Genomic DNA, 27,441 nt, shown 5'->3' with positions numbered 1-27,441 from the left:
AGAAAGAAAGAAAGAAAGAAAGAAAGAAAGAAAGAAAGAAAAAAGATTAGTTAGAAAGAAAGAAAGAAAAGTAAGAAAAAGAAAAAAGAAAGACTAGTTAGAAAGAAAGAAAAGTATGAAAAAAAAGAAAGATTAGTAAGAAAGAAAGAAAGAAAGAAAGAAAGAAAGAAAGAAAGAAAAAAGATTAATTAGTTAGAAAGAAAGAAAGAAAGAAAGAAAGAAAGAAAAAAGATTAGTTAGAAAGAAAGAAAGAAAGAAAGAAAGAAAGAAAGAAAGAAAGAAAGAAAGAAAAAAGATTAGTTAGAAAGAAAGAAAGAAAAGTAAGAAAAAGAAAAAAGAAAGACTAGTTAGAAAGAAAGAAAAGTATGAAAAAAAAGAAAGATTAGTAAGAAAGAAAGAAAGAAAGAAAGAAAGAAAGAAAGAAAAAAGATTAATTAGTTAGAAAGAAAGAAAGAAAGAAAGAAAGAAAGAAAGAAAGAAAGAAAGAAAGAAAAAAGATTAGTTAGAAAGAAAGAAAGAAAGAAAGAAAGAAAGAAAGAAAGAAAGAAAGAAAGAAAGAAAGAAAGAAAAAAGATTAGTTAGAAAGAAAGAAAGAAAAGTAAGAAAAAGAAAAAAGAAAGACTAGTTAGAAAGAAAGAAAAGTATGAAAAAAAAGAAAGATTAGTAAGAAAGAAAGAAAGAAAGAAAGAAAGAAAGAAAGAAAGAAAGAAAGAAAGTAAAAAGATTAGTTAGAAAGAAAAAAGATTAATTAGTTGGATGGATAGATTAGTAAGAAAGAAAGAAAGATAGATAAGTTAGTTAGAAAGATAGATAGATTAGTAAGTAAGAAAGAAAGAAAGAAAGATAGATATGTTAGTTAGAAAGATGGATAGATTAGTAAGAAAGAAAGAAAGATAGATATGTTAGTTAGAAAGATGGATAGATTAGTAAGAAAGAAAGATAGATATGTTAGTTAGAAATATGGATAGATTAGTAAGTAAGAAAGAAAGAAAGATAGATATGTTAGTTAGAAAGATGGATAGATTAGTAAGAAAGAAAGAAAGAAAGATAGATAAGTTAGTTAGAAAGATAGACTAGTTAAAACGAACGAAAGAAAGATAAATAAGTTAGTTAGAAAGATAAATAAGTTAGTTAGAAAGATAGATAGATTAGTTAAAAAGAAAGAAAGAAAGAAAGAAAGATAAGGTAGTTAGAAAGATAGATATATTAGTAAGAAAGAAAGAAAGATAGATAAGTTAGTTAGAAAGATAGATAGATTAGTTAAAAAGAAAGAAAGAAAGATAAGTTAGTTAGAAAGATAGATAGATTAGTTAAAAAGAAAGAAAGATAGATAAGTTAAAAAGAAAGAAAGAAAGATAAGTTAGTTAGAAAGATAGATAGATTAGTTAAAAAGAAAGAAAGATAGATAAGTTAGTTAGAAAGAGATAGATTAGTTAAAAAGAAAGATAGATAAGTTAGTTAGAAAGATAGATAGATTAGTTAAAAAGAAAGAAAGATAGATAAGTTAGTTAGAAAGATAGATTAGTAAGAAAGAAAGATAGATAAGTTAGTTAGAAAGATAGATAGATTAGTTAAAAAGAAATAAAGATAGATTAGTTAGTTAGAAAGATAGATTAGTTAAAAAGAAAGAAAGATGATAAGTTAGTTAGTTAGAAAGATAGATTAGTAAGAAAGAAAGAAAGATAAATTAGTTAGAAAGATAGATGGATTAGCTAGAAAGAAAGAAAGAAAGAAAGATAGATAAGTTAGTTAGAAAGATATATAGATTAGTTCAAAAGAAAGAAAGAAAGATAGATAAGTTAGTTAGAAAAAGATAGATTAGTTAAAAAGAAAGAAAGATAGATAAGTTAGTTAGAAAGATAGATAGATTAGTAAGAAAGAAAGATAGATAAGTTAGTTAGAAAGATAGATTAGTTAAAAAGAAAGAAAGATAGATAAGTTAGAAAGATAGATTAGTTAAAAAGAAAGAAAGATAGATAAGACAGGTGGTGGTGGCGCAATGGATAAGACACATGCCTTTGGTGTGAGAGACCCGGGTTCGAATCCACTGTGAGACACCAATGTGTCCCTGAGCAAGACACTTAACCCCTAGTTGCTCCAGAGGCGTGCGACCTCTGACATATATAGCAATTGTAAGTCGCTTTGGATAAAAAGCGTCAGCTAAATGAATAAATGTAAATGTAAATGTAAATGTAGATAAGTTAGAAAGATAGATTAGTTAAAAAGAAAGAAAGATAGATAAGTTAGATAGATAGATAGATAGATAGATAGATAGATAGATAGATAGATAGATAGATACGTTAGTTAGAAAGATAGATAGATAGATAGATAGATAGATAGATAGATAAGTTAGTTAGAAAGATAGATAGATTAGTTAGAAAGAAAGATAGATAGATAAGTTAGTTACAAAGATAGATAGATTAGAAAGAAAGATAGATAAGTTAGTTAAAAAGATAGATAGATTAGTAAGAAAGAAAGATAGATTAGTTAGTTAGAAAGAAAGATAGATTAGTAAGAAAGAAAGATAGATTAGTAAGAAAGAAAGATAGATAGATAAGTTAGTTAGAAAGATAGATAAGTTAGAAAGATAGATAAGTTAGTTAAAAAGATAGATAGATTAGTAAGAAAGAAAGAAAGATAGATTAGTTAGTTAGAAAGAAAGATTAGTTAGAAAGAAAGATAGATAGATAGATAAGTTAGTTAGAAAGATAGATAGAAAGATAAGTTAGATAGAAAGATAAGTTAGAAAGATTAGATAGATAGATAGATAGATAGATAGATAGATAGATAGATAGATAGATAGATAGATAATTAAATGGTAGTTTAATTGAGTCTAGGGCTTCAGGGAGTTTAGATTTGAGTTTTTGGCTTGTACACTAATGGGCCACCGTAGTCTTGGCTCAATTTGAGCGGTCTGCCATGTAAGTCTATGGGATTTTTATGGTTTTTAATATTAATTTTTAAGAAAACTGAAAGTCAAATCAGTCTGAAAAGATATAGCACACCAAGTCAGAACAGTATGAAGGTCTGACCCGAGTTTGGAGTATGTAGCTTGAACGGTCTAGGAGGAGTTAGAGTCAGAAAATTTGCGGTCAGAAAAAGAAGAAGAATAATAATAAGTTTAAATAGGATTTCAGTAAGTTGGCTTTCTCAAGCCAACTTAATAATAAGTTTAAATAGGATTTCAGTAAGTTGGCTTTCTCAAGCCAACTTAATAAGTTTAAATAGGATTTCAGTAAGTTGGCTTTCTCAAGCCAACTTAATAATAAGTTTAAATAGGATTTCAGTAAGTTGGCTTTCTCAAGCCAACTTAATAATAAGTTTAAATAGGATTTCAGTAAGTTGGCTTTCTCAAGCCAACTTAATAATAAGTTTAAATAGGATTTCAGTAAGTTGGCTTTCTCAAGCCAACTTAATAAATGCATAAAAAACACGTATGTGCGTTACAGCTCGCCGCCGCATCACAAATCAAGAATCCATCATTTGTTTCATGATATTTAAAACCTTTTCAGACCTTTTTTCCACATACATTTAATTGGTTTTATCTTTTGAACTGTTGACATGAAAACGAGTTTCTACCAATCTTTCATGATGTTTCATGTTCAAAGCTATTTCAAAATAAAGGCCTGAAAATGCCTAATGCGTATTAAATATTCTAGTTGCAAATTGATAAATTACTGATCCTCTGTCATTTATTTTGAAAATCACTCAGCAAGGTTTCAAATTATATATAGTTTGTCAATATTACTTTGGGTTTTTACTAAGATATTATTGTTTAAAATATATAATGGCAAACGTCCCACCTGTGGGTCATGTGATCCTGCAGTCTCTCGATTGGTTGTGTGATTGTGATCATAAATAGAGAGAGTTTATGAGGACAATGATGTTGAACTCACCCTTCACAGAGAGAGAAACAGCAGAGCCTTTCTTTTATACGCTAGCCACCCCCCTATTCTGTGGGCTGTGACGCGTAAGAGCGTGCGTGCCCTCATTGGGCGTGACGTCACGCCAGGCTCACTGGTAGGCTTAAGCAGCTGCCGCAGGGCAACCAATGAGCACGCTAGTAAGCCTGCTCTAGGTCTGCTGGCTGCCGCGCTGCGTTGACAAAATTATTAAAAATTAAGGATAATTTTTGGCTTCATATCTCAAGAAAAGATGACTTTACCCGTAGCGTAAGCTAACTTGCGCAATACTCGTTCCCTCTTCTAGAGAGAACCGAGGTTACGTTAGAAACCGATTACGTTTTCAAATGTATCCACTTTGGAGTGCGTTTTCAAAAAAGCTTCGTTTTCATTGATAATAATGCTGTCTCAGTGTGGACGGAAGGCCAAAAGGGAGAGAAAAATATACATTTTCAAACGAATTAAATTACAGTATTTAGATTACTTGGTAATTAATTACACCCAACACTGTATAACAGTAATTAAAATGTAAACTTATGCATTGACTCAAGCAATTTTCTCCCTAGCTATCTCTCTGTCCTTCGCTGCTGGAGCCGATATTTAAAAATTAATAATATGTGTTCGTACTCTCCATATGCTTGCAGAAGCACATCCAGTTCTGCTGGTGAGAAATATGCAGACCTCTTTTTATCTATGATTTTTGTCTGGCGCTGTTGCCATGGTGACTCATAATATCTGCGCTCCATTGATAATGGCTTTTTATAGTTGTGGTGCACGCGCTTAACTCAGAGTCAGTCAACTCAGAGTTGATTGAAATAACTAATTTCAGCTGTTCTGTAACCGAAAACTCAGAGTTTCCCATCTCAAGGTAAGTCAACTCAGAGTTCAAGCTTTAATTCAGAGTTGGTTGAGCCTCCTTTCTGAAACAGACCCCTGGTCTTTTCACGATCGGATAGCTATCGATCACAGAAAACACATGAAGTGACCAGGCGTAAACAGGCCCATTGTTCTGCTCAGTACAATGGGTTATACTGAATTGTTTTTATTCAGCAAGGATTGATAAAAAGTGACAGTAAATACATTTATAATATTAAAAAAGACATATTTAAAATAAAGTTATTTTGACCTTTCTATTCATTAAATAATCCTGAAAAATGAATCACTGTACAATTATTTGATTAAGAGCACTAATGTATACATTTATAGTCAAGGATGCAATGATCAACCACACTCCATTCAACGGTACTCTGTCTCAAATTTAGTGCTGGGTCTGAATCTTTTTAGTTCAAATGGTTAATTTTAACAACTCTGTTATTTATTTATTTATTTTTTGCAGAAGTTCCAGGTACTTTTTTTTTTTTTTTTTATCAGAGTAGTTTACCTTTAAAGGGGATCATGCTAAATCCACTTTTTTAGCCCTTAAATGCATTTTGTTGTATATTTTTAGTGTTTAGAAGTATAGAAAATTTCAAATTATTCTCTTAAGGTGTTTCGTTTATAACTTTATATTCTGTTTTGGTCATATTTTTCAACCGGTTCCAATTTTTCTATTATCTATGACGTTTTGTGAACTATTACGTCACAGTATTTGCAGCGGAACTGCCAAATAAGGACATTGACTTCCGGCCCAACACTTCCAGCAATCCGCCATGTTTATTTCTCGCTGCAATTTTGTAGTCCAAGCTAAAGGATGCAGAAGTTACGAGAGGGTAAGTTAAAATGTTCGGTTGTTGGATGTAGTAACCCACACGCTTCATTACACCGTCTAATGTAGATGAACTGCCGCGCTTGTGACAGGAGCATGTTTAACTGAAAGAACGAGCAGAGAGAGAGACCCGGTCGCGCGCGTGCTCTCTCTCTTCGGAGCCAGGCGAAAGTGTAAACAAGACTTCACCGTCTCCAAACTAGACGCTGTCTTGCTCTCTCTCCCTCGCACATATTAATCAATATAAATCGACACGGTGGTAAAAGGTCGGAAGACCAAAGTTTCATGTGTAAATACAGTAACGCACCATTGCAATACATCCATATGAAGACGTTGTTCTGCAGGTTCGTCGTCTTCATTTTCATCTCGCTCCGGCTCCGACTCTGGCTCGAACATGTAAGGCTGGCTGGACAAGTCTTCCGTTGTTGACATTTTGTTAATAACGTGTGAATAAAAAGTTTCTGTGCCACTACATAATGGTATTTCTGCTATCAAACTACAAAAATGGCTGAACGGGGTGGAGTTGAACCGAGTGTGGGCGGGGTATGAAGAGTCTCATTTGTATTTAAAAAGACCGCACCAAAACGAGTTGCTCTCAGACGCACATCAGAAAAGGGGTAGAAAAGGGGCCTGTGGAGCTATAATAATGAGGAATTCAGACCCAAGCATTGCAGTTCCGCTTTATATAGACTACAAATGTATGATTTATATGTAAAAAGGAATGATTTAAAAGCATGATATGTCTCCTTTAAAGTTCCGTAAATTGTCGTTACTCAGTTAATATAATACTTTTAAAAAAAAACAAAATATAACAACTGATTTATAAAATGTGCTCTGTGTGTCATGAATAATGCAAGCATACATAAAACAAGAAATGCAAAAAGTGTTGAGAGGGGTATAGAATCCGTTTTCCTGTGCTATTTGCATGTAGGATTAGTTCAACTCATAAAGTCATATCAAGCTAAGGCACTTGAGAACTTAAGGAAATTTATAAAAAGACTTTATTCAATTATGGCATAGGCATTTAAAAACAGGTAACAGGTTACACACACTCAGAGTCTTTTCAAACAGCAATTAATTAGTCATATGACAGTCACCTGATTACGTAGTATAGAATAAGAGAAAAAGAAATTAGCTCATTAATAATATAAAGAGGACATCTCACCAAAATATAATTAAACAAAACACAATATGGTCAAATAACAACAATTTATAACATCTATACAGATAGATAGATGCACCTCTCTCTCTCTCTCTCTCTCTCTCTCTCTCTCTCTCTCTCTCTCTCTCTCTCTCTCTCTAATGAATTCAAATAAATGCTATAATTAATTCATTGAAATACATTTATGTTATCTTACCGCACTATTTTATCTCTGTCTCTGATTCAAAGCGGGCAGAACGTTGTCAACATTTGAAGTGGATCAAAACCTATCATCAAAGTTATGCATGAGTTTTTAACAATACCTATTCTTGTCTAGGACAACTTTGATTAACTTTTTTGATCCACTTCAAATGCTGACTACTATATATATATATATATATATATATATATATATATATATATACACACACACACACACACACACACACACACACACACACACACACACACACACACACACACACACACACACATACCTGAAACCAGTATGTTCTAAAAAACATTATGTAATTAGTTTGTTTAGTAGTAGATATGTACAGTACAGATTATATACAAATACATAAAGTAAATGTTAGGCTCAGTACAATGGCTTACACACTTAAACTGTTTTCTCTAAACCCATTTTTTTCCTCACTCAAGCTCACTAACAAATCTACAAGATGTTGTGCAAGTCTGACTGGTAGTATACATATCTGGTTTCTCTCATCTCTGGGTGGGTTACCGTTTTTGAATTTCCTCTTTAATTTTTTTGATTTCCTCCAAGACAATGAGAAGGCCTTTATGCATTTTTCTCATCTGCACAATAGCCTTGAATACTTCTGATTTTACCTTTTCTGGATCATCTGTTTTCCACTGTTGTCTCATCTCATGAATCTCTTTGGAGTCTTTCACTGTGAAGGCGACGTCAGCAAAAACTAAGAGTCCACTCAAAACTCCTGAGACTGCCGCTGCTGCTCGCCCGATTTTGGCAGCCTGAACAGCAACTCTGATAAAATTAGCCAACAGACCCAGACTCATTATTCCAGTGACAAAATCTACGGTACTTTTGCCTATCTCCCATGGCATCTTTCCATTATCAGAAGGGGAGGTACTAGCAAAATCACAGAATTTATAACATTTTCCCAGTAACTCTCTCAGGCTAAGTGAACAGAGAATCAGTTCTTTTACATTTTCATAGTTCTGTTTAAATGTTTCAAGGCTCTTATGGAGTGATTTTTGTTTGACTGTATTGGTAATGTTGGAGGCAGCACCTGTTACACCACCTGCAACTCCGACTCCCACACCAACAAGTGATACAATCAGAGACGCTCCTAATGTGAAAGGTGACAAAATTGCACCAACTACTGCAGTGATTCCTCCAGCTGCCCCGATCACTGACCCTGCCAGACTCCCCGCTGTGGCACTGTAATGTACAGACTCTAGTGAATTGGTTATTTTTCCCCACTCACTAACTAATTTCTCAAAGTCTTTATAGTGTTTGTCGTAGGCCTTTTCAAAGGCATTGATGGACTTCATCAAGCTTTGCTCAAGTGCTTCTGGAATTCTCTTATTTCTGTCTACTGCTTCTTCCAGGAATGGTTTTGCTAGAATCTCATCAGCTGAAGGTCTGTCTTTAGGGTCACGGCTGAGCATTTGTCTGATCAACTCCCGCAGTTCCTGTGAGTACCTCACTGAGATGCGAGGTGGTTTTCCTTTCAAGCTTTGACCATGTAGAGCATGGCGCTCTATGTTATCTGACTGTGGAGGAAAATAAATAAATAAATGAATTAACAATGACCAATTAATTTGCAGCCTTTATGTCTAGGTTAACCTGTTAGCCTGCACCCCCACTTTTGAAAAAAATCCCCAGAAATGGCATACCAAACTAAAACAAATATAGTTCATGAACCCTTTGCACTAAAAGCACAAGTATGGTCTCATTTGAAAGCTTATTGTAAATTTATAATTAATTATTGTCATAATGAACAAAATTGTTATAAATAGCTTCAAAGTTTTGTAAAGTTATTAGAAATGTATTTTTACGAAATATCTTAATGAAAATAATATTTAAGTTGGCATTGTATCAATCTAGAAATGCACTGCAGCTAAAACCACATGTCTGACCATGTTATGTTTAAAATCTGAAGATGATCAGTCTAAAACTCTGTATTTGTTTCTAATGATCATGTCATATGACTTTATTTTGATTAAACTCTAAAATGCAAACTGATATTTATTGTCATCTTCTAAGCATCTATTCAGTCTATTGTCTCTATTGTTTTGTGGTGCAAACGAGCCATTCAGTCTCAGTCTCTCCTGGACACATTCACACCTCTCCAGCCTGGTTATGGCATATGCTTTTATTTTGTCTGCATTATAATTATACATCTATTGTATTATATAATTATTCGACTGGCTATTCACCCTGTTTCAATCCCTCATTTCTTTTATCAAAGTTCTCACTTCACATTTGAAACTGTATCAAATGCCCTTATTGAAAAAATAAGATTTCAGTAAGCATTCCTATTTGATTTTTATTTTTTATTTTCATAAAAATAACAGCTAGGTGGCAGGTGCATCTTGGGCTAGGTAGCATGTTAGCTTTGCTCACCATCAATACATGACATTTTTTTAAGATTAAAACCATGTTTTTATTAATAATAAAATGAATTAATTAGTTTATAATTAAATATAATTCGTTATAATATATATATATATATATATATATATATATATATATATATATATATATATATATATATATATATATATATATATATAATCTTCTGAGATCATTTGCTACACCTCATTCTGAGCTTTGTGAAAATTAAAGCCAAAGAAACATTTCTACACTTGAGAGAAAAAAAAAAAAAAGAATCTGATAAACATGATTACGGTGGTATATGGTTTGTGTGTGATTTTCATGCGATCTGGGGTATTTTCATATCAATAAATAATGAGTACACAACTACACATTGAATGCAAACAAAAGAATAACGATAAAGGAATAATGAAGATTAGTTATCATATTGGCCAGATATATAGCCAGACATTAGACAATAGACTGCAAATGGGTGTGTAAAGTAGGGATGGGAATGTGTGTTCATTTCGATCATTGACTGGTCTCAAAAAAAAAAGAAAGAAAAAAAAAGTACCCTAGTAGCATACTCTGGGGCAGTGCATGTGCAGGGGGCGGGACATGTCCATCATGACAATGAAAATATTTTAAGACTGTTAGGAAAGTGATTGTTGAAAAATGTAAATATGACATGAAAGCATGTATATGAAAACATTAACAAATGAATAGAAAAAAATACAGCTAGATTATGATACACAATGAGTTGTGTAAGTCATGGAACAGGCCATTTTCATCACGCCTGTCTAATCCCCCAGTGTTGGATTATAGCAACAAAGTGGGGGTTAAGGAGAACGGTTATGGGATGATGCCGCGTGTTGAGGAGGCTTTGACCAGCTATCTCTCCCCAGACACTGCGTAATCCCTTAAAGGGGACATATCATGCTAAATCCACTTTTTTAGCCCTTAAATGCATTTTGTTGTATATTTTTAGTGTTTAGAAGTACAGAAAATTTCAAATTAGTCTCTTCAGGTGTTTCGTTGATATCTTTATATTCTGTTTTGGCCTTATTTTTCAACCGGTTCCGATTTTTCTATTATCTATGACGTTTTGTGAACTATTACGTCACAGTATTTGCAGCGGAACTGCCAAATAAGGACATTGACTACCGGCTCAACACTTCGAGCAATCCGCCATGTTTATTTCTCGCTGTGATTTTGTAGTCTAAGCTCAAGGATGCAGAGGTTGCGAGAGGGTAAGTCAAAATGTTCGGTTGTTGGATGTAGTAACCCACACGCTTCATTACACCGTCTCCCAGCATCAGAACCTCTTCCAAGTGCCTGGTTGAGTTTTATTTTTCACGGAAATGTACCCATAAAGTCATTTTTGTGTGCGCGAACGCGAAGCACTTCATGGATAACTACTTCAGCAACAACAGGGTTTTTCCTGCATTGAACTTGTTTTAGCGCCCGCCAAAGTCTTATTTGATCGGTGAGAGTAATGTAGATGAACTGCCGCGCTTGTGACAGGGCGCATGTTTAACTGAAAGAACGAGCAGAGAGAGACCCGGTCGCGCACGCGCTCTCTCTCTCTTCCGAGCCAGGTGAAAGTGTAAACAAGACTTCACCGTCTCCAAACTAAGCGCTGTCTTGCTCTCTTCTCCCTCGCACATATTAATCAAAATAAATCGACACGGTGATAAAAGGTCGGAAGACCAAAGTTTCATGTGCAGCATTCAGAGATATTTTTTTCCTGAATTACCGTGTGAATTGTGCTAAATAAGTTACCTTATCTTTTCTGAAAAGCGTTCCGGGCATTAAGCTGACATAAAACAACACTTTAATAAAACGAAAAAACTATCCAATGATGAAATGTTTTCTGTGTTGACAGAAATCTTGGATGTCCAAAAGTTTCTGTGCCGCTAGATAATCCTATCTCTGCTATCAAACTACAAAAATGGCCGAACGGGGTGGAGTTGAACCGAGTGTCACCGCTACAACCTGGAGAGGGGGCGGGGTATGAAGTGTCTCATTTGCATTTAAAAAGACCGCACCAAAACGAGTTGCTCTCAGACGCACATCAGAAAAGGGGTAGAAAAGGGGCCTGTGGAGCTATAATAATGAGGAATTCAGACCCAAGCATTGCAGTTCCGCTTTATATAGACCACAAATGTATGAGTTATATGTAAAAAGGAAGGATTTAAAAGCATGATATGTCTCCTTTAAAGTCCCAGCGGTGCCCCCCAAACCCTGCCGTACTACATCTGCTTTGGTGGGCAGAGCTTATATGTCTGAGGTTGCGCCCTCTATCCAGACTGGCGCATCAGATCTTCCTGTGGTCCCAGGGGAAACTGTTGTCTCTCAGAGCAATGTATGTCCCAGGGGACCAGAACCAAGGAGCAGACATCCTGTCGAGGCAGAGGCTGAGGCCCGGGAATGGAGACTTCACCCCGACGTGGTGGAGTCGATATGCGAGAGGTTCGGCCCAGTGGAAGTGAATCTGTTTGCGTCTCGAGAGACGACACACTGTCCACTGTGGTTATCTCTCACGCATCCAGCCCCCCTAAGTGGAGCTGGTAATGCGGTTTATGGAGTTGTTTAATCGTCCTCTGCTGAGATCTTGAAACACTCTCAGGATAGACATTGTCCTGGTGTCAGAAATTTCAAGGCGAGTGGTCCTGCAGGAGTTGACTGTTCCCTGGGAAGACCGGATGGAGGAGGCTTTTGAGAGGAAGAGGGCCAAGTAGGAGGAGCTGGCAGGCGAATGCCGAAGCAGGAGTTGGAGGATCCGATGCAATCCCATCGAGGTCGGGTGCAGAGGATTCGTCGGCCAGTCACTCATCAGGGCCCTCAAGATGCTTGGAGTGAAGGGATCCGTGGATCATACAAGCTACCCAGACACAAGCCAGGGTCTGATCAACCCTGGCTGAGTCATCTGGGCGAGGATTTATGATGTTGTGAGACCCGAAACACCCAATGAACCCAGGATACATCACTGATGATGTGTCTGAGTTGCACCAGAGGTGTATTTCAAGAACCAAACATTTAATGTCTTCTTTTATTTTCAGTTGATTTCACAGCAGGTGTTCATTACCAATGCTAAATCATCAGTTAATTAATCACTTATCTCATTAACTTTAACACTTCTTTAGAGTTATTTTAACTCTGTAGAGTGAGGATCCATATGTAGTCTGAGCAGAGCTAATTTAACTTTAAGGGGGGGTGAAACACTCAGTTTCAGTCAATCTCATGTTAATCTTGAGTACCTACAGAGTAGTATTGCATCCTTCAAATCTCCAAAAAGTCTTTAGTTTTATTATATTTATAAAAGAAAGATAGGCTGTACCGAGTCTTTCCGGAAAAAAAACGAGCGGCTGGAGGCGTGCCGTGTGGGCGGAGCTAAAGCTGTGCTAACCCGCCGAGCTAACAACACACAGACATTTGAAGCAGTTTTACTCACCGCCCGGTTCCAACGCACGACCGCGAACCTTTATCACTGTGACTGCTCCATCCTTAAGCATTAGACGATCTGCAAATCCGTCGATCTGGGCTTTGTTTATAAAACAATCATCGTCGAAATGCAGGGAACAAACAGTCTTGCACAACTCCGTTGATGCTCTGGAAAAACAAACTCCATCTACTGGTCCCTTAATGCCGGGTTCTTTGGGAATCTGTGCAGGGTTGTCTTGCCTTGGCAACCAAAAACACACTTCTTTGGAGACATTGACTTCCGTAAAGCCGAGCACAGCGCTTTGATGGGCGAACTGCTTTGGCTCTCTTCTCTCTCTGGTCTACGGATGCGCGCGCGCCCGCGCCCTTCCGGCAGAAGTGCCCTTACGACCCGTATAAGGAAATTCCGCCCCATCTGACGTCACACAGACCCATTCTCGAAAAAAACTTTCCGAAACTTGTGACAAACCGGAAGGAGAATTTTTGGCACAGAAATACTGCTTCAAACGTACAATTTAATTTTTTAAACTTTGTCCATGTTTAGCATGGGAATCCAACTCTTTAATAATAATAATAATAATAATAATAATAATTTGTTACATTTATATAGCGCTTTTTCTGAGACCTCAAAGCGCTTTACATAGATGGGGGAATCTCCTCAACCACCACCAATGTGCAGCATCCACTTGGATGATGCGACGGCAGCCATATTGCGCCAGAACGCCCACCACACACCAGCTTACTGGTGGAGAGGAGACAGTGATGAAGCCAATCAGTATATGGGGATGATTAGGAGGCCATGATGGACAGGGGCCAAGGGGCAAATTTGGCCAGGATGCCGGGGTTACACCCCTACTCTTTTTCGAAGGACATCCTGGGATTTTTAATGACCACAGAGAGTCAGGACCTCGGCTTTAACAGTGTAAAAAACTCAGTATGCATGAAATAGCATTTCATTCCCCCTTTAAAAAACAGTTTTCAGCTAAAAACCCTGCATCATTGTTCAAGGGCCTGAAAGCCATCAGAAGATACAAGGCACCATCCCCCAGCCCTGTGGAGAATAAACTGTTGGTCGACAATCTGACTGTGTTTTACTACAGATTTGAAAGCCTTGTCTCACACCCCACACCCGCTCTGACCGTCTCGCAACACAACCACCAACACCCTCTCCTCCCTCCCTTCCTCTCCCCTTCTGCTTCTCAGCCTGCACTTAATATCTGTGAGGAGGTTGTACCTGGAGGATGGAAACAGAAGATGAGAAAAGTCAAAAGCCCAGATGGTGTCTCACCCGCCTGTCTCAAAGCCTGTGCTGTCCAGCTGTCATCCATGTTCACACTGATCTTCAACAAATCATTGGAGCTGTGTGAAGTCCCCTCCTGCTTCAAATGCTTCAACATAATCCCTGTACCCAAGAAACCAAAAATCACAGGACTAAATGACTACAGACCTGTTGCTGTGACGTTTGTGGTCATGAAGTCATTTAAAAGACTGGTACTGGCACACCTGAAGGTCATCACTGGACCCTTGCTGAAGTCCCTGTAGTGTGCTTGCCGAGCAAACAGGTGAGGCTGGGAAAACTCACATCTAAGACCCTCACTATCAGCACTGGCGCTCCTCAGGGTTGTGTTGTCTCCCTACTGCTCTTCTCCCTCTACACACATTACTGCACAAGACCTGTCTTGTAAAGACCTGTCTATCAAGCTCCTGAAAGACCTGTCTATCAAGCTCCTGAAGTTTGCATATGACCATCCTGCCTCATCCAGGATGGTGATGAGTCTGCTTACAGACAAGAGGTTGAGCACCTGGCTGTCTGGTGTAGTCACAACAACCTGGAGCTGAACATACTCAAAACTGTGGAGATGATAGTGGAAGTGGATGGTGGAAACAACTCCAGCACTCCCCCACTCAGCTTAATGGACAGACCTCTTTCACCCCGGCCACCACTTGTTTGCATGTCTGCCGCCAGGCCGACGTTACAGATCTCTGTGCACTAGAACATTTAGGCACAAAAACAGTTTTTCCCTCATCCTATCTCCAGCTTAAGCAATTGCCACCTGTTTTATAACTTATTATCAGTACTTGAGAAAGAGGCAATAATAAGATATTGTGTAAATACATACTACAAACATTCAAAACACTATTGTTTGCTTATAAGGGATTGCATGGACTAGCTCCTCCATACATCTCTGATCTCCTTTCATCCAACCATAATGCTTTTAGAAAACTTAGGTCAACCAGTATCTACAGCTGACTTTTCCAGACTGACTGACTGCCTGATAATGCAAAAATCTGCAAATCTGGAAGTTGGAAACACTTATAATAACTTATAACTATGCTATGAATCATTTGTTAAGCATTAGTAAATAGTTTATTCATCATTTATAAAAAAAAAATAATAGACATTAATAAGCAGTTCATAAATACTATATACATGCTTAAAGCTATAAAAGCTATAAATGCTTTATACTTGATTTATAAGCATATCTATAATGTTGTTAATAATTGTATTTTCCTCCTTTATTAATGATACATTTATCACTTCTATATTAAGTATTACATTATTTACAAACCAGTTATTTAGTTGTCAGTGGTTCATTAGATCATTTAGAAAGTGCAAGTAAATGATTAACGCCCACTGTCGCGAATTTGCAACAAACCCCTTCCATTCAGACTGCAGGCGAGATAGCGTGTGTTTTCCCCCAATGCCTGTTTGTGCACATTCGATACATACCTAGGAACATTTTACACGCACTGGTTTCTCGTAGGAGCGGTCGGAGTGGGAACTACATCCGGTTCACCGAAGCTAATATTTTGGTTTGCAAAATCCGCATATCAAGGGCGCAAATGTGGAGAAATTGCCCAAAATGAGTTAAGTTGTGCTAAGATAAAAATATGTACCAGCTTATTGATTGCTTCTATAGCTATGTTATTCATATAGGCTTCATGTGACGAATATTTTTTACGTACTTTGTAGATTTCTGTTTGTAGCAAATTTGCGACATTGGTCCATAACGGCTGGATTGGGCTATAATGGCTACATATAATAATGCTGTATTTAGATGGTTTCAGCCAAAATTATTATTTTTTATTTTTTTATTTTTCACAAAAAATAGCATGTTAGGATATAACACTATAAGAATATATAATGTATGCACTGGAGAAACAAGGAAAGAGTTAAACAGAGTGTAACATGGAATATATAAAAACTACTGTCAATGTTAGGGAGTAGGAGAGTGTTTTGTTTCTTGCTGTTATCAAGATTCATTAATTTGTCAATTAAAGTTTATAAGTTCTAACAACTTTGTGCCATGAATAAAATCTACATACCTGAGATGGGAAAATGTGTTTTATTAATTTTACCATTTTGTAAAAAAAATTACCCTAAATGCCTGTTGTCGCAAATTTGCAACATACCAAAATTTCTATTTATTTGTTGTGCAAAAGTGAAATTGATAATCTCAACATTATTTACCATCTACTTAAAGGCAAAAACACACATACATTTTTTTTTATTTAAATACAGCTATATAAATTCAGGCGTTAAGGGGTAAACTATTTAAATGTACATTTATACATCTTGTTATTTAGACATAATAATAGTTACTCAGTGTGTTAATAAATGCTTTTTAACACGCACTCCTACTGTAATTCATGATGAACTCAGGTAGTTATAAAACATTTAGTAGTTGTCAGTTAATATATATATATATATACAGGTGCTGGTCATATAATTAGAATATCATCAAAAAGTTTATTTATTTCAAGAATTCAACTTAACAGGTGAAACTAATATATTATATATACTCATTACATGCAAAGTGAGATATTACAAGCCTTTATTTGTTATCATTTTGATGATTATGGCTTACAGCTTATGAAACCCACAAAATCAAAATCCCAGAAAATTAGAATATTACATGAAATCACACAGTAATTACACAGTGATACCATGGTCATTGAACCAGGTTTTGGTTGTTTTGGCAGTGTGGGCCGGTGCAAATCCTGCTGGAAAATGAAGGAAGCATGAAGTGCTCTGGAAATGTCCTGGTAGACGTCTGCGTTGACTGGATTTAATAAAGCACAGTGGACCAAAGTCCTCTTTTCTGATGAGAGCACATTTTGCATCTCATTTGGAAACCAAGGTCCCAGAGTCTGGAGGAAGAATGGAGACGCACACAATCCAAGATGCTTGAAGTCCAGTGTGAAGTTTCCACAGTCAGTGATGGTTTGGGGTACCATGTCATCTGCTGGTGTTGGTCCACTGTGTTTTCTGAGGTCCAAGGTCAACGCAGCCGTATACCAGGAAGCTTTAGAGCACTTCATGCTTCCTGCTGCTGACCAACTTTATGGAGATGCAGATTTCATTTTCCAACATGACTTGGCACCTGCACACAGTGCCAAAGCTACCAGTACCTGGTTTAAGGACCATGGTATCCCTGTTCTTTATTGGCCAGCAAACTCGCCTGACCTTAACCCTATAGAAAATATATGGGGTATTGTGAAGAGGAAGATGCGATACTTCAGACCCAACAATGCAGAAGAGTTGAAGGCCACTATCAGAGCAACCTGGGCTCTCATAACACCTGAGCAGTGCCACAGACTGATTGACTCCATGCCACGCCGCATTGCTGCAGTAATTCAGGAAAAAGGAGCCCCAACTAAGTATTGAGTGCTGTACATGCTCATACTTTTCATGTTCATACTTTTCAGTTGGCCAAGGTTTCTAAAAATCCTTTCTTTGTATTGGTCTTAAGTAATATTCTAATTTTCTGAGATACTGACTTTGGGATTTTCATTAGTTGTCAGTTATAATCATTAAAATTAAAAGAAATAAACATTTGAAATATATCAGTCTGTGTGTAATGAATGAATATAATATACAAGTTTCACGTTTTGAATGGAATTACTGAAATAAATCAACTTTTTCATGATATTCTAATTATATGACCAGCACCTGTATATATATATATATATATATATATATATATATATATGTTTTAATACAATTATTATCATTTTTAATTAATTTTTTGTTTTAATTTAAATTAAATGTATGCCTCGTGAAGCTTTAACAAGCTTTTTAGACACCATGTTAAGTACAAAATACATAGTTCAGAAAGATTACATAGGAAACAAAAATTATGAAATAAACAAAGAAAAAAATATACTGTTATTGACCATAAAAGTGCTCAAATACAAATGATATTATAATACTCTGGCACAAGTCAGATACATTTTTAATGTGCTTAAGAAGCAAATGCATTGTATCTGTATGAAAATGATCAGACACTGAACCAGAAGGGTGTTGCTAAGCTAAAAGTTGCTACTTTTTATATGAAAGATATTATTATTGATTTGCTGAGATGTAATCTCTAATATATTTTAATTCAACCAAAGTTTTTTCTAATTTCAGTTACCAAGATTCTAAAAGTAACTGAAGACTGTAGTCTGAATTTAGACTATAAAGCTTATCAAAACAGACCCAGCAGTAAGATTTTTTTTTACCATGATTTAATATGATTATGATTTAAAACTAGATTAAAGACGCATCTCTTCAGCCAGGCATTCATATAATATTTTTAATCTTACAGTTAAATCCGGCCTCTAGTTCATAAATGCCAGAGGAGAACTGGCCCCCGACTGAGCCTGGGTTCTCCCAAGGTTTTTTTTTTCTCCATTAGGTCACCTGATGGAGTTTTAGGACACCATTAGGTCACTTGATGGAGTTTTTCGGTTCCTTGCCACTGTTGCCTTTGGCTTGCTCAGTTGGGGATATTTTGGGAATATTTAATTTTAATTTTATCAATCAATATATTCCACTAGAAACAAACCTTGTTGTATTATTTTAATTTAATACTGTGAAGCTGCTTTGATACAATCTGTATTGTGAAAAGCGCTATACAAATATAGGCTACTTGACTTGACTTGACTTGACTTGATACATTGATTTTAGAGAAGAAAAAAAAAAACACTCACCCACACATCCAGCATGCAGAGATCATGGAGCAACCATCCCAATGACCATATGTCACTGAAAAAAAACCATTGCATAACAATGAATATAGAAAAGTAGCTGTGGTTAATTGAGCTGAGAAAGCATTGCTTTAGACAACTAAAATAACCAGCTGTAGTATCCAACTCTTGTTGATTGTTGCACTGTAAAAGCTTGCTGTAAAATAAAAAAATAAAAAAACAGCCAAATTCTGTCAGTATCATACCATTTCCATTAAAACAGTAGCATACCGTAGAAAACAATGCATTCTGGGTAATATTTGTCGTTTTCGAGAAAATAGCTTACAGGAATATACTGTGAATTAACAGAGCTCAAAGTCGACACTCAGAGACTGTACACCCCACACACTCATTCACTATTCCCTACATTAGTTCACCAATATAGTCCACTTGACAGAGTGAATTGAGACACTGATAAACACCTGTTGGTAATAAACAGAATCACTGAAGGACAGAAAAACAAGAACAGAAAAAAAGAGAAACACAAGAACTACAACTGACTCCCAGCCACAATGATCTCTTTCTGTGTCTGATCTTTGAGTTTATGGGTATTTTTATTATTTTAAATTTTTTTGTTGGTTATAGTATCTCTGTGATTTTACAGTATCCCAGTATGAGTGTTTCAGTAATCAGCTATTTTGAAGGATATTGAAATCTTATAGTGCATAAAACAAAACTACTGCATGACCTAGACACACACAACTGTACATGAATCTCATCAAAAGTTCCATGTCCCAATTCATGTTGGGTACCATCATAGTAAAAAAATTCCCAGCAAGCACTGCAGCATGAATAAATTATGCAGATAAATGGCATTTTTATTGCCACCATTGATATAGATATCTGTTTGTCTAAATGTCTCTGTAGCTCTGTTTTTTATGATGTGGTTTTAAAAATCCTTCATTGTATCTGATTCCTGTTAGATCTCTTGATGTAGTTTCACAGTGACTTCCAACCACAGCCACAGAGAAGGATTAAACAACTCCACAAACAGCATTACTAGCTTCTCTTATTACTAAACAGTTTGATTTTATTTCTGTAATACGACTACTAGCTCTTATTGAGAATTAACAGATGTTTAGATGTTGATGTTTTATTAATTTTACAAAGCACTAAATGGTTTAGCTCCCTAGTAGTTGAGCGAGCTCACGCATTATAGTTGATATCAAAAGTCCGGCCAGTTGATAATACCTAGAATATCAAAATCGACTGCTGGCGGTAGATCCTTTTCCTATTTAGCACCAAAACTCTGGAACAGCCTTCCTAACATTGTCCGGGAAGCAGACACACTCTGTCAGTTCAAATCTAGACTAAAAGCACATCTCTTTGACCTAGCATTCACATAACACATTATAGACTTTTATAATTTAATGTTAGGCTGCATAGATCAGGGGCCTCATTTATAAATGTTGCGTACGCACAAAAGAATTATACCTTTCTTGTTTAAGTGTGCCGATTCATATTCTCGTCATCACTATCCGTCGTGCACCTTCCTTCATTTTTTTCCTTTTACCTTTCCTACTGAATATCTTCCATCCCACACTAGTCAAATTTACCTCTGCGCTTTCATCCATCTCATCATTCCTGTTCCAGTCACAGCTCAGTCCTGCTCATTATCATCAGGTGTCTTCAATAATCAAACAATCATCACTCAATTGATCACTTAATTATCTCATTAACTTAAACTTTTAAAACCCTGCTGGTGGTTCCCACATGAACACAGAGAGGTGTTAATATAAAACTAGGAATTGTACTGCATGTCTTTGGACTTTGTGGGGAAGCTGACATGGGGAGAACATGCACACAGAAAGGACTCTCAGCTGGGGCTCGAACCGAGTACCGTCTTGCTGTGAAGTGACAGTGCTACCCACAGAGCCACTGTGCTGCCCCACCTCTAGTTTACACTTTATAATAACTTTACCGAGCATTGTTAAGGTGATATGCCGTGTTTATCAGTATTTCATGCATGTTCAACATTATACCTTTTGTATTCATATTTCTTCTGATAAATTTCTGGACTACGATAGGGCTCCGCACCCACAATTGTTGCTGCATATGCATCCGCTCTGAAAAAGAAAAAAATACATGAAAAATCTGCATAAACACAAACTGATATCATCCAGAAAAGTCTATCAGGGATGGACCATTTTGGAATCTATTTTGGAGACAAAAAAACAAACAAAAAAAACAATTTTATTTCTGTAAAAAGACAGACTTTTTCATCTGACCATAGAACATTTGAAAAGTAACTGACACTACTGGAACTTCAAATGGGATGGGTTCTATGGTCAGATGAAACAAAAACATTAGCTTTTTTGGCAGCAAACACTTGAGATGGGTTTGGTGCACACAGGGATAAAAAGTATCCCATGTATAAAATTAATTACTCTGCTGTATCTTTAATGCTGTGGGCCTAATTTTCTGCCAGAGGTCCTGGACATCTTGTTCAGATACATGGCATCATGGATTCTATCAAATACCAACAGATACAAAATCTAAACCTGACAGCCTGTGCTAGAAATCTTATAATGGAGAACAAGATGGAGAGATTCTGTATGGAGGAATGGTCTCTGATCTCTTGTCAGGTGTTCTCCAAACTCATCAGGCATTATAGGAGAAAACTCAGAGCTGTTATCTTGGAAAAAAGAGGTTGCAAAAAGTATTTAATAAAAGGGGTCAAACAATTGTTCCCAACGTGTTTTGGAGAAAAACATTTATTTCATAATGTGATTTTCCCCCCACTTTCAATTATTTTACTTCAATGAAAGGTTAGAATTTTGCAAATTTTTTAAATAAAATATCAAAAGGATTAAAAATGCAGATTTATTTTTTACAGCCATATTTGATCATATTTACCAAGGGGGCAAACACTTTTTCACACCACTGTGTATATATATATATATATATATATATATATATATATATATATATATATATATATATATATATATATATATATATATATATATATATATATATATATACTGGTATTTAGCACTTTGAGTCTCTTTTCTGGTTTGTTTTGGATGAACTAGAGTGGTGGACACAGAAATGTTGACGATGGGTCCTGTCTCGACTTTTTGACTCGTTTAGAATCGCCTTTGACCGCTTCAGAGTGGCTGTCTATGGGCATGCACGAACATGTCCTTAAAACAACCCTTAACGTTTGTTTTCAAAACTGTGCAACTCACTGAGTGGTCAGTGGTGTTCGTTGATGATTAAAAACAAATTTATCGGCGTGTGTTTTAAGGACATGTTTCTGCATGCCCGTAGACAGCCACTCTAAAGCGGTCAAAGGCGATTCTAAACGAGTCAAAAAGTCGAGACAGGACCCATCGTCAACATTTCTGCACACAGAAGTTACACACAAGCACAAGCATTGACCCACACTTGTGCAGAGACTGTGTAGAATAGTGGTTCTCAACAGAGTTCTGAATGCGACATGTAAGCTATGTATCATTTCTTTTGCAACGACTCTATTATTTTTTCAGTCATAGACCAACGCTCAAGCACTGACTAGAATCACACAGCGGAGGAATGGAAAGTTGACAAGCCATTAAAAAGTATTGACTTAAAAAACACTTAGGCTATTTTCAAATATTTGATTGTTCCCATTCACTCCGGTGACGAATTTTTAAATTAATTAAACTAAATTCTATTTATAAAATAGAATTTATAAAAAAAACTTTTACATTTTTAGACATTAACTAATGTCAATCCCTAATGCCAATTCTTTTTCTTTGTTCACCAAGTAATTTACTGGTCAGGCATTATTGTTAACTCGCAAGACAATGACAATTTGATGGATAATTTAAATATATTCTGTAATCACATTTTGGTAATGTATTAATTCCGCCATCACATCTGAGTGCGAAACACTGCTTGGATAGTTTCAAGATAATTAAAAATTATTAATAATACAATAATAATTTAATTGTTCATATGTTTTCATTCTTGTAGGTTTTTTTTTTTTTTTTACTTATTATGAAATGAACACAAATTAATCACGACAAACCAAATTAATTGTAATTGTATTAATTATACCATTGGTGAAAACAAGCTGATACCAAGGTATTTTAGGCCTACAATTCTAACATAATTTTTCATGACAAATTATGATTGTATTTATTTATTTTTTGAAAGTAAGGTTAATAGCTTCTTGCAATATTATCCTAATGCATAACAAAACCTAAGTGCAAACATTACCGCTTTAATGACCGTCCTTTATTTTTCAGTGCATTTGTTTTAAAATATATGGATATTACTGTCATGGGATTAATATTATAACTATTATTATGTAGTAGTGTAATGTAGACAGACACAACTAAAAGAGGTTTGAATTCAGGGCCAGGGACCTGGATATTGGATAGGGGCGCAGGCCCAAAAAAGATTGAGAACCACTGGTGTAGAACAACAGAGAAACAGTCTCATGTTTGAAAAGTCAGAGAGGCTTTTGTTGCTGTCACTTTTCCACAGTTGTTGGTTTTTACATTTTGATGCATCACTAGGTGTTATAACTGTTTTACCTTTCCAGTATTGTTGAGTATCCAAAATCTCCTAGATTGATGTAGCCATCTTCAGTCAAGAAAACATTCTAAAATGACAAAATAAATCTCATACATTGTACACATTTGGTCTGGAGACATGGTTTATTGAGCTTTGTCAGTGTTTACCTGAGGCTTTATATCTCTGTGAAGCACATTCTTCTCATGAACATACTGCAGGGCCAGACAAATCTGAACCAGCCAGTCAATGATCTAGACACAGATGGTAGATGGGGAGAAGGCAGAGCTTGTTCAAATTTAACCAAGTTGGCTTTTCTAAAAACTATGTATAACCTGTAAATTACATGATTGTCTACATACGACTCACCTGTTGTTCTTCAAAACAAACTTTGTTCTGTGTTTCCATCCTCTTGTAAAGATCTCCTCCTGCACAATACTCCATCACAATATAAAAGAATCCAGCTTCTTTATCTGAATTAAAAAAACATGCTGTTAGAGAATAACCTAACTAATAGCATGTTTATTAGTGTTATGTATAGTTGTACAATTCTCAATTATCACAATCACAATTATTTGTATAAAATAAAGATCATGATTATCAAATTATTCTGAACTAAACAAACTATTTTACTACACTGTAAAATCTAATTAGTTAGACTTACTTTAAAAAAACAACAACATGCAAACCGATTGCCTTAAAAAACAAAGTAAAGAGAAATAGGAATTGTGTGGTGTTCTGACAAATGCAATCAGTATAGTTCACTTACACAAGAGTTCTAGTAACTAAAAAATAATAAATAAATACAATTTAATTGTTACCATTGTTTGTTTTGCATGCTGAATGTTGAAGTGTGTGACTCAAACATTGTCATTTGCAAGATAGTGTCACAAATATCTGGTAAGTCCCGCCCCTTCCGCTAACCCCACTGGACCTCTAGGTTGAAAAATCGTCAATGCAAGTGAATGGGAGAAAATAATTATTTTCTGATCCCGTTTGAATTGTGTCATGAATGTGAACATATGTTGTCTGTGAATTTTTAATATAATTTTTCATGTAAAGAATGCTACAATTTAGCGGGTAGAAGTTTGATACGGGTAGACTTTGTGTGTGAGCACTTTGTGGACTACAACTCTTCGCTGCTTTCGACGCGTTTGAAACGTCAACACCACTCGCACACGGACACTAGCTCACGGATCCCGCTAAACATGGCTGTGTCTTTGGTGCACTTCATCGCCTTCTTTCAGGGAGAGGACAAAATCGTTGAGGTTGGCAAAAACCACGGGTAAGTCAACTTTATGTTGTGACGTCACATAGGCGACATGTAGTCTTTCTCGTTATGTCTTTTCCACAACTGCTAGCCGACGAATCATACCATATACTGTCAAACTCGTTACATTAAAAATTCTATAAAAAAATCACAGACAACATATGTTCACATTCATGGCACAATTCAAAAGGGGCCAGAAAATAATTATTTTCTCACATTCACTTGCATTGACGATTTTTCAACCTAGAGGTCCGTTTGGGGTTTTACGGATGGGCGGGACTTACCAGCTCTATAGAGATTGTATCAACAATTAAAAGCAAAATGTATTGCACAAGGTGTGTACCTTAATTTGAACCGAACAATAGACTAGTTAATGATTTTGATAGAAGCTAAAGGTCATCTTTTTAAAGGAAAATAATTGTGATCTCTTGTTGTATCACTGCATCAATAGGAGAAAAAAATACAATAATATAAATGAAGTTCCAAGTGCCCAACCAAATTGCACACTGATCAACTCAAACAAAAACATTTTAGTAAAATTGACACCAATTTATGAAGTCAGCTTATATGATGTTATCTCAAAATTTCCAGTTGTATTGACAATTAAAAATTTAAGATGACTTTGGGAAATGAGTGAATGCAAACAGAGAAAAATAACTGCAGACGTGGAGGTAATGATTGAAAATGATTGAAAAGTCTACTAAGACTTGCCCCTAAACAAAGTTAACTAAAAAGTGTTAGATAGAATAACTGTTGGATTTTAAAGTGTGGGTGTTCTGATAAATGTTTATTTAAAGGGTAACTAAACCCTAAACCAACTTTTCTTAGTTAATGATCTGTAAGAATGGGGCGTTATTAGTGCTGTTCATTGATTCGAGTAACTTTGACATTTGGGTATAACGTGTTTTAATTCTACAATATATGGTGTAAAAACGTCTGAGTGCTGCCCTCTTCAGGTTGAACGGTGGCTCCTGCAGTTGAATTTTCCTATTGGATGTTGCGGTTGCAAGTGACGTAAGCGGTACTGCCAGACGTAAGCAGGTTTCAGCTGGTACGAGCTCACCACGCCCTTGGTATGAGTTAGCGTAGATTTATCTGTATTGTACAGTGGTCAGGAGGGTACGTAAGTGTAGTGTTGCTGGGTGCAACAGCACTGCTGGACTGCATAGCTTTCCAGCAGATTGGAAATTAGGCACCAGTGGTTGCATGCACTTGGCCTGGAAGACCGTGAGTGTGAAACCTGCATTTTACGTGGGATTGCTTCTCCAACGCAATAGAGGTGGAAATGGGCTTCTCCACACAGCTCACGCTGAAAAGCGACGTAGTGCCAAACGCTGCTCCTCCTGCATGGACTCTACCACCGCAGCGGCGTCTTGATGTGAGTGAGCATATATATAAATCACAATTTATGGTTAGGCTAAAGTTAATCCTCTGGGGTTGACAAACGTGCTGGCGCATTTTGCTGGATTTTTTCCACATAGCGGCAAAATATGAAAATGCCTATAGAGAGCGCACGCTATTGACATCAACTCGATAAATCTCATCAGATGCATGTACTTTACCGTCGTCTCGCGACCCTGTGAGTCACTCTCCATTTTAAAGAGTCTGACAGCAGGTCTCAGGTGACAGTTGAGAACAATCGCAGTTTGATGCTGGCTTTGCCAGAAAACTTTTGAATAAGATAAGGCCGTGTGGACTATTCTGGGCTCAACAACGACGACACAAACTGTAAGTAATGTAGGCTATTTAAAACTTTTAAACGTTTTAAAACGTTAATTGCAGTTTAATACATTATGAATAATCACCGTGTTTTTACTTAGTTTAGCCTACTTATTGTTTTCATGACCGTCATGCCCCATAGGCTATTAAAAGATGTAGGCTGTCAAACTGACAAAATAGTTTCACACTTTCTATGTGGACGGGCTGATGCATTCTTAGGCTATGTTCACACTTAGCGTCTTTTTTCAAACTGCCAGCGTCTGTTCTACATTATAACCCTATGGAGTAAACCGTTTTTTCAAAAAAGTCCTGAGCGCTTTTTTAGACGCCACCGCCGGCGTCTTTTTCTGCAGCTCAGAGCGTCTTTTTAAGTTGAAAAAAGTTCAACTTTTCTGAAAAGAACGCCCTACTTCAAGCGCCTTTTTGACAGCTGACCAATGACAAGCGAGTAGCGAGACCTGTCGTTTCCATAACAACAAGAACAACAAGAAAAAATGGAGACGGTGCCGGTAGATAAACTAATCGTCCTTGTTTCGGAGCACAAGGAGCTTTGTGAACCGACATTCTCCTCCCCGGTAACTTCAAAAGCCAACGCAAGAGCCAACTTTCTCTTTCTCAACATTTTTTGCATCACACAGCACTAGGCTACTGTTGCAGCTGTTGTTATAGCAACAAAAGACGCGCTCGGCTGCTATTTGTAACCGAACGCTGCCAGCGTTTTTTTTTTTTGCTAAAAAAACGCCATTGTCAACTTTTTCTTGTCAAAAATGACGCTAAGTGTGAACATAGCCTTAGTTGTGTTGATGGTTCATTTCCTCTGATTCCGACTCAAACATCATTGCAATCGCCATCTGCTCGCACGCATCACCCGTTACTATGGTAACGGTAAACACAGCTCTGCAAAATCCCATAGACAGTATATAAACTGGACACAGCGACCTCATTGGAAGTCAATTGAGACAAGTGAAGCCCATTTTTAGCGATTTTTAGCACTTCCCTTTCTGACGCGCAGACTCAAACCGAGCAAAGCGTTACACGGACCACGTGAGCAACCCGTCTGTCTTCTAGTAGCTGTGCCAAGAGAAATCTGAATCATTCCCTTCCGAATCTTGCAGAGACGGAGAGTGTGAGTAGGAGCTGTCCGTGAGCTAGGAGCAGGAGCAA

General features: G+C 36.4%; 2 protein-coding genes across 5 annotated transcripts in view; both read right to left on the bottom strand.

Moving 5' to 3' along the window:
• Positions 1 to 3,916, bottom strand: part of LOC309492463 (Fc receptor-like protein 5) — a 22,522-nt gene extending 18,606 nt beyond the window's left edge. The window contains exon 1 of the mRNA XM_082161456.1: positions 3,897 to 3,916. The gene's annotated coding sequence lies outside the window, so the exon portion shown is untranslated. The remainder of the gene's footprint in view (positions 1 to 3,896) is intronic.
• A 2,674-nt stretch (positions 3,917 to 6,590) lies between these two features.
• LOC309492444 (serine/threonine-protein kinase Nek4-like) overlaps positions 6,591 to 27,441 on the bottom strand; it is a 77,487-nt gene continuing 56,636 nt past the window's right edge. For all 4 annotated transcript variants that reach the window (XM_082161424.1, XM_082161426.1, XM_082161425.1 and 1 more), the window contains 6 exons: positions 23,658 to 23,761; positions 23,459 to 23,542; positions 23,312 to 23,379; positions 20,768 to 20,851; positions 18,750 to 18,804; positions 6,591 to 8,506 (listed from right to left, as the gene is read on the bottom strand). In XM_082161424.1, the coding sequence (XP_082017550.1) occupies positions 7,487 to 8,506; positions 18,750 to 18,804; positions 20,768 to 20,851; positions 23,312 to 23,379; positions 23,459 to 23,542; positions 23,658 to 23,761 (1,415 nt within the window). In that variant the 3' untranslated portion in view covers positions 6,591 to 7,486. The remainder of the gene's footprint in view (positions 8,507 to 18,749; positions 18,805 to 20,767; positions 20,852 to 23,311; positions 23,380 to 23,458; positions 23,543 to 23,657; positions 23,762 to 27,441) is intronic.

This window comes from Leuciscus leuciscus, assembly GCF_965113295.1.
Source record: "Leuciscus leuciscus genome assembly, chromosome: 2".
NCBI classification, from domain to species: domain Eukaryota; kingdom Metazoa; phylum Chordata; class Actinopteri; order Cypriniformes; family Leuciscidae; genus Leuciscus; species Leuciscus leuciscus.
This window is presented reverse-complemented; position numbering and strand designations above follow the sequence as displayed.